This window comes from Python bivittatus, unplaced genomic scaffold (genome assembly GCF_059951505.1).
Source record: "Python bivittatus isolate LINGU-HERP-01145 unplaced genomic scaffold, Pbiv_v1 ctg000440_np1212, whole genome shotgun sequence".
In the NCBI taxonomy this organism is placed as follows: domain Eukaryota; kingdom Metazoa; phylum Chordata; class Lepidosauria; order Squamata; family Pythonidae; genus Python; species Python bivittatus.
In genome coordinates this window covers 7971130-7988709 of record NW_028277063.1, presented here as the reverse complement: position 1 = coordinate 7988709, position 17580 = coordinate 7971130, and the positions used below count along the sequence as shown (strand labels likewise).

The following is a 17580-nucleotide window of genomic DNA, read 5'->3' as shown; positions in this document are numbered from 1 at the left end:
TAATGATTGAGAAAAAAGTAAATAAAAATTGAGGGATGAAAATGACATTTATGTGCATGACTGCAGTCTGTTTGGATCAGAACCAGCTTCTGTCTCTGATGCTTAGTGGCAGAGAGCATTATAGTACTCTCTTTACCGGGCTGACTTTCAAGAATGTTGCTGCAATGTGCTGTTCACTGGTGCCACGTACTTGGACTTTGCCTCTCCATTGTTCTTCAAGCAACAACACCTTTTAGAGCTCAGTTTAAAGTGCTAAATGTTTATGAATTTCTGGATTCAAATTATATCAAGAGGGATTTACAATTCTTCAAATACCATGGCTTGATATCGAAGGGGAGACAGGGAGTCTGCATTTCTACATTAGTCAGTTTGAAGATGGGGATTAAAGTTAAAAGCCAATGTGGGATTCTAACCAGGAGCAAAGAAAGTTGTAGAATTTCCCTCATTTTAGTGATTGAAGGGGAGCCAGTCACCAAAGGCAAAGGAAAGAAGATTCTGACCTTGTCTCTTCTGTAGTAATTATCAAAATGTTAACTTTTGGTTGTGAACCACCCAGAGTCTCTCCTTGTGGGGGAGTTGGGCGGTGATATAAATTTGATTTATAAATAAATAAATAAAATGCAGAAATGGATTGAAAGGAGAGGCAATGCTGAGTGTTTTTAGTATCAGTTGAACTGCAATGATCCTGGTTAAATCATCCGGCCTACCTTTTGAATTTCTTTGTACTTTCCCATTCTAATCCATAAATTAAGGCAGGAACTGCTAAGAGAAATCATTAAGAAATAGGGGAAAATGTAAAGTGTTAATTTCTTACAGGATTTCATCCAAGAGTGTTAGTGGAGGTTCCACAATAAAAGTTGGTGAGTCATCAACTTGGAAGGTCTGAGATGTCCTGAAACCAACCTTGACATCTCCCAATTGATGGGACTTATGAAGTGGGGCAAGTGGCTCCTTGTCCCTGTAGATCTTAGTGTGAATCATGCACACTATTTGGGGAAACAATATTTGCAGCAGTGGAGCTAGCAATCCATTCACATTAAAGAAAAGAATCATATATTCTTATTTCCCTGAAAAAGCAATGTCTGTTGTTACCATAGCTTGACTTCTCCCCTTAGTTCCATGAATAAGTGTCACCATGTATTTTCTAAAGTTGACATGGCCTCCAGAAATCTGTAGGGATTTAAGAAGGAACATAGTCAAGCCAAGCCAGCAATCATAGGAGAAGGAAGTAATGTTAGGAATTCTCATGGGAGTGAAGTCAAAAACATGTTTTGTGCCTTCCAGAATCAATATGTTTAGTGGAGTATAATATTTTTGCTGGTTTTACAAAAAGAAGAAAATCAATATTGGAATTATTTCTAACAAGAAACAGGAAAGAGCTATGTGAGCTAAACCTTACTTCAATTTATATTTTAAGAAGGAATGGCTAGCATTAGTGTAAGAGACATTAACTATAATTAGGGATGAGTTACTTGTAGAAACAGAGTAGGTTTTTATGATTATAATTAAAATCTTTTAGAAATATTGTATAAAATATTAACTGTAGATACAGATGCTTCTTTTTGCTTTTTTCTTTCTGTATTGTTTTACCTTTTTTGTTTGTTTGTTTAATTAATTGAATATAGGCCCAACTTTTAAAAAATCATAAAGATCTGAGCAGGAAACAGAAGAAAACAAAGTTCTGGTTGTTTCCCCCAGGGGTTTGACACATATGTTAGATGAGATCTGTTATTGATGTGGTGCGTGTTTAATGATTTGGGGATTCTTGATTTAACCTTGGGAGTCATGGGTTATGTGCCACTGCTGTTTTAATCCTTGTATTCCACCCAGAGTCACCATTGTGAGATGAGTAGCCATATGAATCCTTTAAACAAAAAGTATATATTTTATACAATTAGTGGGTAGTTAGCAAGGTAGAAATGGCTTTTTAATGGCTCCCCCCCCCAAAAAATGATTTAGAAAACCTCAGCTTCTTTTTGAGAACCATTTATTTCCTATATGAAAATTGTTAGTAACTGTAGTGGCACAAGTGAACTGATAGGCATGAAATTGATGGTTTCCATTCAGAGAGCAGAGGATCATTTCTACCCCTGTGATTAGGGCTTTCCTATGGGGCTCACATCTGAGCAGGACAGAATTTCAGTTCCTTAAGAAATGGTTTGAGAGAAGTTGGATGAAAGTTCACAGGTTATACTCTGAGCTTAATTTTGGCACACCACCACAAACAAGAGTTGTTGAACAAAGGTGCATTTTTGGCATCGCTTATTTTCAGTCTATTTAACTATCCTCTTATAGCCAGACTGAACAATCCAACTTCTATATTTCAGCATTGGGATATACAGGTAGTCCTCAATTTATGACCACAATTGGGATTGGAACTTCCATTTCTGGGGGTTGCTAACACAACTCACTTTTTTCAATGTGTTCATAACTTCTAATGGTCATTGAACAAATCCTCGTAAGTTGAAGACTACCTGTAAGCATACTTCCATTCTCCTTTATACAGATAAAGTTTTACTGCTTTCACAGGTGTGCATTGGCCTGAAGCAGGCACTTCACATGTTTGCTGAGTACTATTAAGAACAAAAGCTCAAAATTAACTACTCCAAAATCAAAGTCATGGCATTTGCTAAACATTTAAAGGTACATTTGTAGAGATTAAAAAAAACCCTGATAAAACCAGTCAAGGTATTCAAGTGCTTAGTTACTGTTTTCTACACCACTTGTAACTATAAAGCCCATGCTGACTATACTATTGTAAATACACAGACATCACCTCAGCTCTAAAACTTTTCAATTTATTCAAAGGAGTCCAGTTTGTACTTCTAGCATTTAAAGTTTGCTAGGCTAAGGTGTATGATCAACTCTTATTTGGAGTTCAGTTGGACATTTATAGGTAATTCCTTACAAAAGGGAAATATAATTATGATTAATTTAAATGTCAATGGATTTTTCTTTCATTCAGCCATGCATAATATTTAACTTATAAGGAAGGGAGGAAAAAATTATGCTTAGGAAACAAGGGAAGAAAAAGACACAGAGAATCAGACTGCAAATGATTACCAAAACACAGATATACAAGTTATTCATTTCTTTTTTTTTATCAGCTGTTCCCTGTTGTTCAGCTTAGGCCTCAGCAAAATAATGTAACATTTGGGGAGAAAAATGCACCCCAGCAGTCCAGCACTGGAAGATAAGATTGAGAAGATCTCCACAGCTACCATATATTTTCCTTTGGTGCTCAGGTAGGTTGGAACAAAGGATAACCAAACACTGCAGAAAACCAACATACTGAATGTGATAAACTTGGCTTCATTAAAAGTATCTGGCAACTTCCTGGCAAAAAAGGCCACAGTGAAACTCACCATGGCCAAAAAGCCCAAATAGCTCAGCACACAATAAAACATAGTCACAGAACCTTGATTACATTCCAGAACCATTTGATCCTCCATTGAGTGCATGTCAACATCTGGGAAGGGGGGAGAGGTTGACAACCACACCGTGCAAATGCCCAACTGAATAAGGGAGCAGGAAAGAACAATGGAATTGGCCAGCCTTTTCCCCACCCATTTTCTCAATACAGATCCTGGTTTGGTGGCCAGGAAAGCCAGAACAACAATGATGGTTTTTGCCAGCACACAAGAAACAGACACTGAGAAGATTACACTAAAAATGGTTTGGCAAAGAAGACATAAGACCTTCCCAGGCCGGTCAATAAAAAGCAAGGCTGATAGAAAGCATAGCAGGAGGGAGATGAGGAGAGCATAGGTGAGGTCCCGGTTGTTGGCTATGACAATGGGAGTGTTGTGGTGCTTTAGAAATATTCCAAGCACGGAGGCTGTAATCAGAGCAAAGGAAACAACAAACAACCCTAAACAGAGTCCCAAAGGTTCTTCATAAGAAAGAAAGGTTACAGTTTTGGGAATGCAGAAATCCTGGGTCTTGCTTGGATAGTTTTCATTTGTACATTTATAGCAGTCATTCATATCTGGGAGAAAAAAAAATGTAAATTCACTTTCTGATATAAAGCTTGTAAACATGCCACAATGAATGCAGATTGCTTAACGTATTCACACTTACTTAGGGAATGGCCATGATTTTGGAAAATGCTACTTAATTCCAGTAAAAGTGATTCTATACATGACCTAGCTTCAATACCACTTGTTCATTGACTGTTCAGATTATGATGCTGCTGAATGAATGGTAGTTATAACTGGCCCTTGCACTTATATTGGTCACAGTTTCCCCATGGTCATGGGATTGCCATTTGTGACCTTCATTGCCAGCTTCTGAAAAGCAAAGTCAATGGGGAAGATGTCAGGTGGTCACAAATGGAGAACATGTGATGCCCTGTAATGGAAGGCATGTGCGAGGAGGATACTACTGGAATGGAATATCAAGGTTATCAGGAGGGAGGGGGAGCATTCCTGAGCAATCCCTTCCTCAGCCCGCAGCAGGACTGTGAGAAGGTGAAGAATCTAAGACTGGCCCCTACCTAGAGTCTCACGGGGTATAGCCACTAGTTGCTTTAGCATAGGTTTAGTCTGGCAAGATTCTTTCTATTAGGTGCAAGTGAATAAAGGAACTATACTGGACTGGACTGCCTCGTTGTCATTCTTGGGCTGGGCCTGACATGTCCTCACTTAATGACTGTGGTCACAGAGTCAGAGATAGAGATAGATATCCATTTATTGTCTTGCTATTTTTGATAACTATTAGTATTTCATGTATACATATGTGGGGTACATAATATTATTAAAATATCACATGTTCTCCATTTGTGACCACCTGACATCTTCCCCATTGACTTTGCTTTTCAGAAGCTGGCAATGAAGGTCACAAATGGCAATCCCATGACCATGGGGAAACTGTGACCGATATAAGTGTGAGGACCAGTTATAACTACCATTCATTCAGCAGCATCATAATCTGAACAGTCAATGAACAAGTGGTATTGAAGCTAACTAAATTATTAATTTAGTTCTTATAATATATTATTCTAATTGGAATTATATTTCTTTTTATTTGGACTGTGCAAAATTTTTCAATACTTCCTCAGTACAATAAAGCTCTAAAGCTTTGGCAATTCAAAACAATTGCCTGTTTTTTTTTCTAAACAGCTTCAAAAAATTAACAATGTTAGAGATGATGATGATATAATAACAACAACAATAACATCCTCAGACCATATAGGTCAAAAATCAATCCAAAAAATGAACCTACAGTGTTAACTCAGTTCATGGAAATGAATGGGTTTGTCCAAAATGACTTTCTGATGCAATGGCTTGGATGAAATGGATCATATTTGCGCTTTCCCAATTTGTGTGTTATTTTACCTCAGTTTTTCTCTCTCACTTTCTCTCTCTCTCAGTTAATTTTACTAAAGAAAAATAGTGGGAGAATCCTATCCACAATTTGGATTGGTACAACTGAATTGAGTAACATTTATTTTGAAGAAAACATATATAGAATTAGATTGAGAGTATATTCCTCAGAAACAGTCCCTTACCTGTTTATTAAAAGTAAATGTACATAATATGAGTGCACTATATTTACTAATACTTTCCCTTTCCTCTTGTATTATAACTTGCAATATGACAACAACACTTAGAAGTCTCCTGAGACTGGTGCATAAGATCCAAGAGTTATATGTTGTCTATGGTATCTTAGGTTCTGCATTGCTTTTCTAGATAAGATACAACAGCCATTTTCCAAACCTGCCTCAGGTAGTAAGGATGGTGTAGTAAGTTTTGTTCCTTAAACTTTCAACAACAGGATCTGTTGAGGCTCTTGTGATTCAACAGCACTATTATGATAGGTGTCCCTTGAATCCTCATTCATGACCATCTCAGTCAATACAAGCAACAAAGACATTATTCCTAAAGAATCCTACCCAAAAAGAAACAACACCCCATTCTACACTGCATCATACATGCCTGATAAAAGGTACATTAACATGCTTACCCTTCGTGCTTGAAATCTTCCCTTGAGGACATGGGATGCAATCATAGCAACAAAATGGCTGCCCCTCCCTCAATTTCTTCCTGGAACCCAGAATGCAACTCTCACTGCACAGAGAGACAGGTTGTGCCTAATCCAGCCACAAAAAAAGGAAAACGTTCATCAGAATAATTAAACCTTTGTATTGGCATTTTTTTTTTTTTTCATCCAGGAAATTCCTCTTGAGTTACCTTTTCCAATATTGCTACCAGTGGTGGAAGGAAATGTCCTCTGTATTTCCCAGCTTTTTATAAATGGAATAGGAGGGGGAAAATACAAGTATATCTCCTTCTCAAATATTCCCATCAGACTATAACACCAAGGCTATGTGAATAATAAGTATTAATTCATGGCTAATATTCAGCTTAATTTTAATGTTGTATATTATCAAATCTAATGACCAGTAATAGTAGTAAAAACTATGGAAGAGAAGTGATGAGGTGGATACTTTGAAAGGTATGTTCTTATTTTTAGTTACATTTCTTCTCAAAGAAACATAGAATAAGCTTTTTCTAAGAATAAACTTACTCATCATCAGCTTTAGTACATTATTTAGGAATAGGTCTGCTTAAAATAAATTAACTTTTTTTTTGCTTTATTTTACATACTAAACTTCTCAGTGCAACCATTTTGAGAAAAAAAATCTTTTTAATTTTAAAAGCAATATTAAAATATTCAAAATGATAGATATGTAATGGAATAAAATGTATATTTGTTGCAGTCTCCTGAAACTGTTTCAGTTTAATCAGGAGCAGACAAAAACGTGCAGAAGCTGGTTGAACTTCATTTGTTATGTATTACCTCCTGAGCTCTCTTGTAACCCAAGGCAATATTTGACTTTCATTTTACATGGGACCAGTTCTTACTTGTATGCCTTTCCATAGTAAAAGCAGTTCTACCTGATTAAACCAACTGTGCCATGTTATAGCATCCTCATTGATGGTGAGCACTTTGCCTGGAGGGGCCTGGGGGTCCACCCTCCCAATTTTCATACGTTGGAAGGACTGGTTGGAAGAAACAATCCAGCTGATCACATCAAAACCAGCTATCAACTTTCCATCCTGGTTAAAAGAAATTGTTTCCCCAGCACTGTTGTTGAAGGAGATCACTCTCAGAAATTGGTGAAGCTGGATTGAAAGGGAAAAGGCAAAAATAAAGAAAATTATAAGTTCAAGAAAAGCAGATAGATACAATCATGCATAACAACTTGCCAGAATACCTGTATTAGATGATGCTCCTAAATTTGATTTTTTTCAGATATTCCAATTAGATTATAACTATAAGATTGAAGGCCAAAGTCAATCTAGACTTCAATGTGCTTTTTCAAATTCTAGTGGAGATTTCTATCAAATAACTATGCTGTGTTAAATCATATTCATATTGTGTTTTTAAAATAAACACATTTCCTTTCCAACTTTTGATTTTCTCACCAGCATCCTTGTTCTTGTGCTTGAGCTTCACGGCATTAGAAGGGTTTTAATGCTGAGCACAGGGACAAACTATACAACTCAGCATTGATTTGGGAAAATGAAGTCATATGTTCATTATACAGTCCAAATAACATTGGAAATATGACCCTTTCTACTTTTCAGCACAAAAATAAATGTGTCCTGGGAGATGCAGTAGAAGAAGCCACCACTGCTTCCATCAGACTGGTTCAGGCCAAAAATATATCGCAATGAGAAAATTGACTCAAGCTGGTTGAATGGGGAAAGAAGATAACCGCTGACTCAAAGCAAAATATGCCATCATTAACTCCCTGTGCTCAGAGGGGAAGACCTTTGTAGTTGGGGAAAGAAAACAAACAAGGAAGGATGCTGAGAATTTGGCAGAGGCTTTTACTACGTTTGCTGAAGCTTAATGTTAAACTCAAAGTGAGGGGGTTATTTTAACTTTCAAAAAGTACCTTCCACCAGAGTTGATCCTTTACTTTCACTTCATTAGAAGTTCTTTTTCTTTTATATATGAGTCCTCTAGTTGAAAACATGCCATTTAAAGCATGGGCCACTGCATAAACACCATTGTAGACATTGTAGCTGTGACCAGTCATTTGCATTTCAAAAAAAGTTGCCGGAAGGCTCTCCAGGGCCTCTTCCCCTGTGCAAATCTCTCCTTCCACTTTGCTCAGACTTAGACTGGGGAACACACAGCCAAAGGCCTGTTGCCAGAAGTCCATGATAAAACCATCTGCAGTGTAGACTGAGGGGGTTTGCTTCTTCAGAAATAGTTCAAAGTCTGGTAGGTCACTGGAGTGTATTACAAAGGACAAAGCTCCATTGAAAAATTCTACATCCCAATCCCTTTGAAAAACAAATGAAGTAAGTTCCACCTGTGCTGTTAGTATCCACACCTTACCTTTCGGATTCTTAGACACATGTTCTAGTTCGGATAGATATGGAAACCATCTAAAAAAAGCCATGGAATAAGAGTCTCCACTGATCACTGAAACATTGGCTTCACTGAGCATGATTTTATCATGTATTTTTGCCCCCTTTATCATATTTTCTCTTCCATCAATATCAAAAGATGGTTTAGAAATTTTTTCTATAAACGAAAAACAAACACCACTCTGGGAAAACAAGGGAAGAACCGTTTGTATAAATCTTTCTCCCTCATCATTATCCACAGCAATGATGCCAATCCACAACCATCTGAAATGCAGAAGCAAAGAGAGAATCCCTGCATATTGGATGGCTTCTCTGGGCACCAACTGATAGAAAGACAGACCTGGGGTTTTATCATCCATCACTGGAGGAGAGCCATATATGAGCTACAGAGAGATGTAGAGGGAAAGGAGAAGAGTTTAATGATAATGACGTGCATGTTGTACTTTGAAGTAACAATGTAATTTGCACATATGGCACCAACAATAATTTGAAGAATACTATTTTATTTGAAGATTTGCAAGTCAAGGTGGTAAAAGAAATCAGAGAAAAATGTGAGGTTTTGTTTTGTTTTGTTTTTTGATAATCAGTTTTCTTCCTGTTCTTAAATCATTAGAAATTGGAAATCCATGAAACAAGTAGTGGTTCCACTGGAGGAGAGGGGAAGAGATGTAACAGAAAAGAAGTTTGGGAATGAAACGGCAAGAGACATAATTGGAATTATAGTGTTCTTGTTAGGGAGAGATCTCATTAATTCATCTGTTCAATCAGAATTGATGTATGGACTGTGAAATACACACCTCTACCTTAATACTTCAAGTTTGTCTACATTTTACATAGAAACAAACATCATCATCATCATCATCATCATCATCATCATCATCATCACTTTTCTACATCCTGCACCCAAAAATCAGTAGAGCACAGAATTAGTGTGTTATTCTTTTCTTCCTTTCTTCAAATTGTTTCAACAATGGAAGTTTGGTTGCTTATAAATCTTACTGATTAAACCAGGACATCATTGGATATCTATGTGCATGTGCTTCTGCCTCAGGTCCAGTATTGCACAGATGGACACAGTGCTGTCCCCTAAAGTGTGGACTTCTTTGCTATTGGGCTTCATTTCACTTTCAGACAAATGTTCCGTATAATTTTAAAGTTCTGTATGATTTAATAAACCAGCAAAACTGCATATAGTTTGAGAAAAGGAAAGGAAACAAATAATTGTTTTATACCTTTAGAGAAAGAAAAGTGTCCTACCTGTGGAATTTTGTAGATATCCAAGACAGTTGCTACATAGAGAGAGACATCTGGATCCAGTCCTCCAATGACTGCCATCAGATTATTCTGGGTGCCACATTTGAAACTGGGGACAAAGTTATCCAATGAGGATAGGAGGTGCATCACAGCATGATAACTCCACTTTGCATTGAAATAATTGTCATAGATATGGAAGCCCAAGGTGACATTGGATAAAATCTGTTGGTTTTCATTAATTTCCTTTATTGCAAATGTCAAGGCCATAACATGCTGGTAATTCTTAGGCAACATACTATAAAGGAAGTTCTATTTTAGTAGAGTATTTCTAAGAAATTTGTGTATTTCTTATTCTAACTTATTCTAAATTTTGCATAAGCAAAATTTACTAGGCAGATGACAAATTTCCTCAAAATATTAAATATTTCTTAAAATTAAAGAAAGAATAATAGGAGAAACCCTAATAATCTGAATGCTATAGATTGCTCTAAACCATATCTACTATTTCAGAAAGAGGAAGAATTAGCCATTTCACAGCCTAACTACATGGAAAAAAAGGAAAAAAGAAAATCTTTAAATGGTATCATGTCATCTTCTGGCTATGTCATCCTTTGTCCTTATAGACCGAGTAATTATTGAGAATAAAGCATATAATCTGTTCATGCACAGAAAGCAAAATAATAATTCAACCTAGTAGGTAGCACATATGCTATGTTCGATTTCTATTCCATTGTGTCTGAGTCTGTATAGGATTGCAAAATATTTGGCTCTGATCTGGAATTGAATGCTATGATATAATGGCCCTGATTGTCTCAGTATACTCTTTGTAAGACTGATTTTCAAGAATGTTGCTACTGGAGTGATGCTTATAGATGCTTTTTTTTTTTTTTTTGCAAGATGCTACACTGTCTTTTATTTGGATATGTTACTGCTTTTCGCTTCAACCACAAGCTCAGATAATACTATACATTAATGCATAAGCACTCATTTCTCCTTTTCTTAAGATCATCTGATCATCTTAAATCTCTTCAAAATCCATAGCCAATGTTGCCAGGAGCCTAATTTCAACAAACTCAATCTTGAGTGCTGTTGCTTTCAGATTATACCTAGTGATCAGGTTAAATTTTCCTGCCCCTCAGCTTTAGTGATTTCAGGAAACAGAACCCACAAAAAATATTTTCCTTTTCAGTCCCTAGAAAAAAAAACTCTCAAAAGATAGTGTCTCAACAATAATTCCCAAAACAGAAGCTGAGGTTTCAGAGCAGACTCAACGTATCAGACTGAATTTTGGAAATGAGAGCTTAAATATATGCACTACTTTTTTCAGCATTCTTGATTCTAGTATTCTTACTTTCTTTTAAACTGCTTTGCTTTGTAATGAACTCAAAAGCTTCAACTGTTTTTCCTATCACAGTAAATTCCATCCCCTGTAAAGAAATAAAAGATTCCATTTCTCTTCCATCAGTCTATTTTTTTTTTAAATTTGATTAACTTTTTGCATAGGCATAGGTTAAGTTTGTAGCTGCTAAAGGAAGCCTTGGAATTTATGAAACAGAAGTAGAATGTCAATTTCTTACAAAATTTCATCCATCATTGTTAGCGAAGGTTCTAACTTAAAGGTTATTGCATCATCCATTATGTATGCCTGAGATGTGATGAACCCAACAATGACATCTCCCAATTGATGGTACTCATGAAATGGAGGATGTAGCTCCTTGTCCCTGCAGATCTTAGTATGAGTCACACTCACTATTCGGGCGACCAGTATTTGCAGCAGTGGAGCTAGAAATCCACACATATTAAAGAAAAGGACCATAATGCCCTTATTAACCTGGAAACCCATGTCTGTGATTACCATAGCTTGACTTCTCCCCTTTGGTCCAAGAATAAATATCACCATTTATTTTCTAAAGCTGACATGATCTCTAGAATTCTGTAGGGATTTTAAGAAGGAACATAGTCAAACCAAGGCTTTAATTACAGGAGGAGGAGGTCAAGTTGGGAATTCTCATGGAAATGAAGTTGAAAACTTGTTTTTAGCTTTCCAGAATCAACATATTTAGTGGAGTGTAATGTTTTCGTCACTTATACAATAAGAAACACTCCAGATTGTAATGATTTGAAACCTGAAGTAGCAACAAGCTGTGTGAGCTAAATGTAGGATAAAATGAACTTTCAAGAAGGAACTGACAAGATTAGTATCAGAGAAGTGTTAAGATGTTCATGGTTTTAATAATACCTCATACCATGTTATTAAAGGGATCAGTGAGGCGGAAGGCAGAGACATAGCCAATATGAGGTTAAGCTATAGTCAAAGTAGGAAGTCAAGCAACTGCATTTTGTCTCCAAATTCCAGTTTTTCAAAGATCGACTTGTTCCCCCTACTTTGGGGTCCCAACATTGCTTTAGGCTGGTAGGCATACATAGAATATCAAGAACTTGCTATAGGCACAGAATAGTTGCTATTGTGCTATTGTTTTCTCTTATCATCACTGAGTGTAAACAGTTTCTTACAATTTAAGACTTGAAGGTGAGCAATGAGTGACAGAGAAAAATTCAGGGTCTGAAAATCTATAGGTCTAGTTTGCTAATTCCAGAAGATAAACTTTTTTTTTTTTCCCCAGTAGCAGTTTGGGAGAGTTTCATGCCCAGTTTTGGGTTAAGGACATTCAGACAGCACAGCAAAAAGGTCATCCCATGAAACTGCTTCACACAGCAGTGTGGCAATAACTGCTTTCCCCTGCATGTCCTGGGAGAAGCCTGCTCTCTGCTTTGTCACCTGGCAGATGGGAGAGAGGAAGAAGTTCTGAGTGACCCAAATGCCTGGGTTATATCAAAATACTGTAAATTGCATTGCCTCTTTGCTTGATGAAGAGAATCACATTATCTCTGTGGTACAAACCTCTTTATCAAGGCAAATCTAAGGAATAGTGCACAGACCTAATTGATACACCTGCACAGAAGATGTCTTACCCTTCTGATCAGATATCTTCCTTTCTGAACATGGGATGCAAAATGGCCCTCCTTCCTTCACTTTCTTGCTGGAATCCAGATAACAGCTTTCACTGCACATAGGAGAGGTTGTGTCTGATCCAAAAAAAAAAAAAGGGGGGGGGGACACAATAAGAATATATACAATAAGTATATTACAAATTATGGAGACTCTTCCATAAATCCAAGGTAATATGATATGTTGTGTGACCTCATTTTATGAAGCACTTTTTAGTTAGAGTTCTTGTTGGTCTGTAAGCTTGCTTGTTTTCCTGCAGATGGTTCATTACCCAACTAGGTAACAACATCAGTGTGAGTGTGTGGCATCTGCAAATGTTTCATTACCCAGCTAGGTAACATCTTCAGTTCTAGCACTGAAGATGTTACCTAGCCAGGTACTGAAACGTCTTCAAGAAAACAACCAAGCTCAGAGAACCCTAAAACACTCCACAGTTCAACCTCGAGCTATGGATATTCTCTTCAACTGGAGTTCTTTTTATGCTGGCGGAACTTACTATACTTGTGCTTAGTACAGGATTATTAGCTTTACAGTTTTTTTCCCCCCTCAAAATATTAGTTTTACAATTTTCCTCAAAGAATTCATGACAGTGCATATAGTATTCTTTCTTCCAACTTTGCCCAGTCATAACCCTGTGAGGTACTTGGTCTAAAAAGGATTGACTGGCCCAAAGTCATGCAGTGAGCTTCCTTGGCTGAGACTGCACTTGAACCTACATCACCGTAGTCCTTCTCTGACACCGTAATATTACAGTATACTGACTTTTTTTTGGATGTTATGTAATAATGTCGGGTTATTTGTGAAGGAATTCTTGTAGGACGAATCAACAGTCAATAATGAAATGCTGTTAATAATTATATTAATTCCTATTATTATAATATTTATATCCCAGCTTTATTTAGTACAACTCAAGGTGACATACATAATGTTCCTGTTTCCTATTTTCCCCAAAACAACCCTGTGAGGTGGGTTGGGCTAAATGACTGGCCTAAGGTCACCCAGCAAGCTTTGACACCTAAAGGAGGACTAGAACTCATGGTCTCCTGGTTTCTGGTCCAGGACCAAACCCATGACAAGGCTTTTAAAAACAATATCTTGCAGACATAATGACACAAAATGGTATGACATTTGAAATATTCCAGGAGTTATTTGAAGAATAAGGACAGAAACTAGCAGCTACAAAGTTAGCAATGATGTCTGTTTCTGTGGATAGATTATCTCCAAAAGATATCAAAGGAGAAATCTCAGATGTGAAAGAGAATATCTTGGAAGATTTACACAATAAAGAGCTGAAACAAACCTTACCTGATGCAGAAATATTAGAATATAAGCAAATTGTTGAAATATTGGAAAATTAAAAAGAAATAGTGGACTATAAATAAGAGATGATGATTAATGTGGAAATACTAATGGTAAGCCAAGAGAATGAACTGGATAATGACTTCTTACTGGATTTACAAAAGAGGTTTCCTGAAGCCTTGAAGAAGCCTTTCAAGATGGGAAAAAGAAAAACTAAAGAGAGAACACATTCCATGACATCTGAATGAATTAAAGATCAAGATTGTTAGAAGTAAAAGGAAGGAGTACAAAGTTGGTTTGTTTGACCAACGTTAAAATAAGACATGTTTCTATAAAACTCTGGGAACCCCTTATGGATATTTTGCTGACACCAAGATTGAAATGTTAATAATTTATGGATTTGTGTATGGATAAGGGAAGGGTTATGGGACGAAGAGATATGTAATCTTATAGTGAGTGAAGAATCTCTACGTTTGCACTTGTGATGAAGTTCAGAAGTCACTTCTGCACATGTTTCTTTCCTCTTTTTCTTATTTTTTCCTCTTTCCTCTTTTTTTTCTTTTCATGCACTCTCTACTCTCTTTACTTTTCTTTTTCTTTTTGAGTTTAGCTTGTATTTTTATTATTGTTTTTTTAAAAAAATTCAGTAAAAATTAATTTAAAAAATGGTTGTTAAAAAAAATATGTATTTCTGGAGGAAAGATGCAGCTAACTTTTATTTCAGAGGGAAAAAAAAATAAAAACCCAAAAACTGGGGGAGAGAAACTGATATAAAACTCAGGTGACCAAGAAACCTCACCTACAAGTAAATCCATCAGATACATTCAAAGTTTTCCCCAACAAATAAGCAAGGTCTCCCAAACTGATTCCCCTGCAAAAATCTTTGCACAGCTTTATGTGTCGCTTTGATTTGAACTTCAGATGTTCAATTTTATCTTTTTTAAAAAAAGATGTTTGCATATAACCAATATGCTGTTTTCCTTTGTATCTTTCCTTCTCTCTCTCTCTCTCTCTCTCTCTCTCTCTCTCTCATACTGTACTGTACTGTACTGTACTTTGTTTCATATTTTTGTGGTTAAAAAAAAAATACATACGGTTCAGGACAGATTAACCTTATTTACATTGAACCTTATAGGAAAATTTGATTCAGTTTGTTACCAAAATCAGTTGGCAACCACGTTCGTAGGGGTCAGAACTGATTAACCTTATTTACATTGAACCTTATGGGGAAATTTGATTCGGTTCGCGACCAATAGAGCATAATTCTTGGCTGACCACTGGAGTACTTTCAGGCAGGGAGCAGATGTGGGGAGTTCATCTGCATGCAGGGCTTTCTGAGCAGCCTGGGTCAAGCGCACAGCAGGAGTGTGCTTGAGTTAGAAGTGGGCAGGAGGAATATGAAGAACAAGGCATGAGGAGGGTGTGGAAAGCATGAGGAAAGGAAATAAGAATGTGAAATATGAATGTTACTGAACGTGTGGTATGTTCATTCACATCCACAGTTTCCCAAGAGCCAAATGAAAGATGTGAAGCAAAGTTGAGCAGTCCAAGGTCAGAGAAGTCTTTGGTCTCCTAAGGAGTGAGCCTGATTCAAGATCAGGAAGAAATCATGGTTGACAGGTATAAAAGGAATCAGAGACACAGAGACAGATGGCAAAGTTACTTCCAGCAATTCTGAAACAGGAATGGTGGGTTTGAAATTCCCTGCTTCAGCTCCTTTTGCTCACCTGGCACCAATGATGAGACAGAGAGCCTGCCATTTGCTCATGAGGCATCCATTTTGGTGGGGCAAAAAGTCTGCCACCATCAGGGTGGTCCACATGCCATCTGGCACCCGTGCTGGTAAAGGAGGCCTCCCTGTTGGTGGAGCAGGGGCCTGGTTGTGCTATGTTCAGGAAAACAGAGGGCTTGCCGGTGTCTCCAAGTCTTTAGGCCTTCAGGCCATGATGGTGGCAATCCAGTATATTGAATTTTAAATATATATATATATATATATATATGTATGTATGTATGTATGTATGTATGTATGTATGTATGTATGTATTTGGTGAAACCTTTTGGTATTGCACTAAGACAATCAATATGGTAATCAATTTTTTTTTTCCTCCATAGTCTTTCAACCACAATTTTTAAATCATGACATTTTGTTTTTTGATCAATTCAACTGTCTCCAGATATGGCCCCATCAATGAGCCATATCTTCTTTTTTTCTATAACAATGATGTTTGGTCTATGTGTATTCAAAGTGCCTCTATCCATTGGAATTTTGAAATCCTATTAAATATCTTTATTTTACAAAATTACTATTCTTGTTGTTTTTATTTAGAACTTTGTACTGCGGTTCAAAGAATGTGGAGTTACAAAAAAGAATATAAAGGAAAAGAGCATTTCTAAGGAAAAGTATGTATACTGTATAATGTTAACAATAACATCAGCACAAAAATCTAGTGTATCATTGGAATTTCCTTACAAATGTATTTATTTATTAGAAAAATCAATTTAAACTACATATATTGAGAAAAATGGTTATAAAAATGCAACTGCATTTTCATGGTGCTTGTTTAAAAAGAATTTCATAAAATGAATGTGCAAATAAGTCAAAATGAATTCTCATTTGGAAAAACTGAGAAACTGAGAAAGAAAAAATGAAATGAAAATATTTTTACATCCCTACAGATGTGGTTTAATGTGATTTGATATTTCAGTTGTTGTTGTTTTTTTAATTTCTGAATTATTGGCAGAGAGAAGAAAGTTAAAAAAAAAGTGCAAAAATTTTGGTTTAGTTTTTTTTGGGTTTTTTAAGGCCTAATTCTTTATAAATTGTTATTTATATAAGAAAAAGGGTCATATCTGATCAGTTACCTGCCAAAAGTTTCAATCTTGTCCCTTCCATTCTCCTTTGACCACCAGTGTTTTTTCTTTGGGTTTGAATAAGGATCTGTCTTGCAGAGCATGAACTACAGCATAGATGGCGTTGTAGATGCTGTAACTATGGCCAGTCAGAAGGGCTTTATAAAATCATCTTCAGGTACATGAAAAGGATTTTGACTCTCAAGAAGTCGGTGAAATCCTGGTATGTAATTGACATGAATTGTTAAGGCTAAGGAACCATGGAATAATTCTACATTCCAGTCCTTTTGATAGATGAAGTTTGCTCTATCTGAGCTGTCCTTATCCACACTTTGCCTTGTAGTGTTTGGCCTTCCAATAAAATTGCAATCCATCTAAAATATGCCATAAGATAAGATTCTGCATAGGTATTTGCTTTTGTCTGCACTAGTTTGTGGCGTATCTTTTCTCCCCGTGCCATCATTTTATCAAATGCATTAACGAATCTTAGTGTAGGGACTCTTTCAACGAAGGCAAAACAAATACAGTGGTACCTCGGTTCACGAACTTAATTCGTTCTGTGACTCTGGTCGCGAACCGAATTGGTTGTGAACTGAATCAAATTTTCCCATAAGGTTCAATGTAAATACAGTTAATCCATTCTGACCCCTCCGAATTTGGTCGCCAACCGATTTTTGATTGCGTCCCGAATCAAATTTCCCCATAAGGTTCAATGTAATTACGGTTAATCCGTTCTGAACCATATGTTTTTTTAAAAAAAACCGCAAAAATATGACACAA

At 36.6% G+C, this 17580-nt stretch overlaps 2 protein-coding genes across 2 annotated transcripts; both read right to left on the bottom strand.

Annotated features, from left to right (window-relative positions):
* Positions 1-3086: 3086 nt before the first annotated feature.
* On the bottom strand, positions 3087-6079 carry LOC148215743 (vomeronasal type-2 receptor 26-like). The gene is made up of 2 exons (XM_088142543.1): positions 5965-6079; positions 3087-3988 (listed from the first exon to the last, which is right to left on the bottom strand). The coding sequence occupies exon 2, from the start codon at positions 3984-3986 to the stop codon at positions 3087-3089; it is 900 nt and encodes a 299-aa protein (XP_087998669.1). The 5' UTR covers positions 3987-3988; positions 5965-6079.
* Positions 5758-11457, bottom strand: LOC148215742 (vomeronasal type-2 receptor 26-like). The gene is made up of 5 exons (XM_088142444.1): positions 11219-11457; positions 9645-9936; positions 7907-8770; positions 6900-7127; positions 5758-5889 (listed from the first exon to the last, which is right to left on the bottom strand). Exons 1-5 carry the CDS (start codon positions 11455-11457, stop codon positions 5758-5760), a joined length of 1755 nt encoding a protein of 584 aa, XP_087998570.1.
* Positions 11458-17580: the final 6123 nt, after the last annotated feature.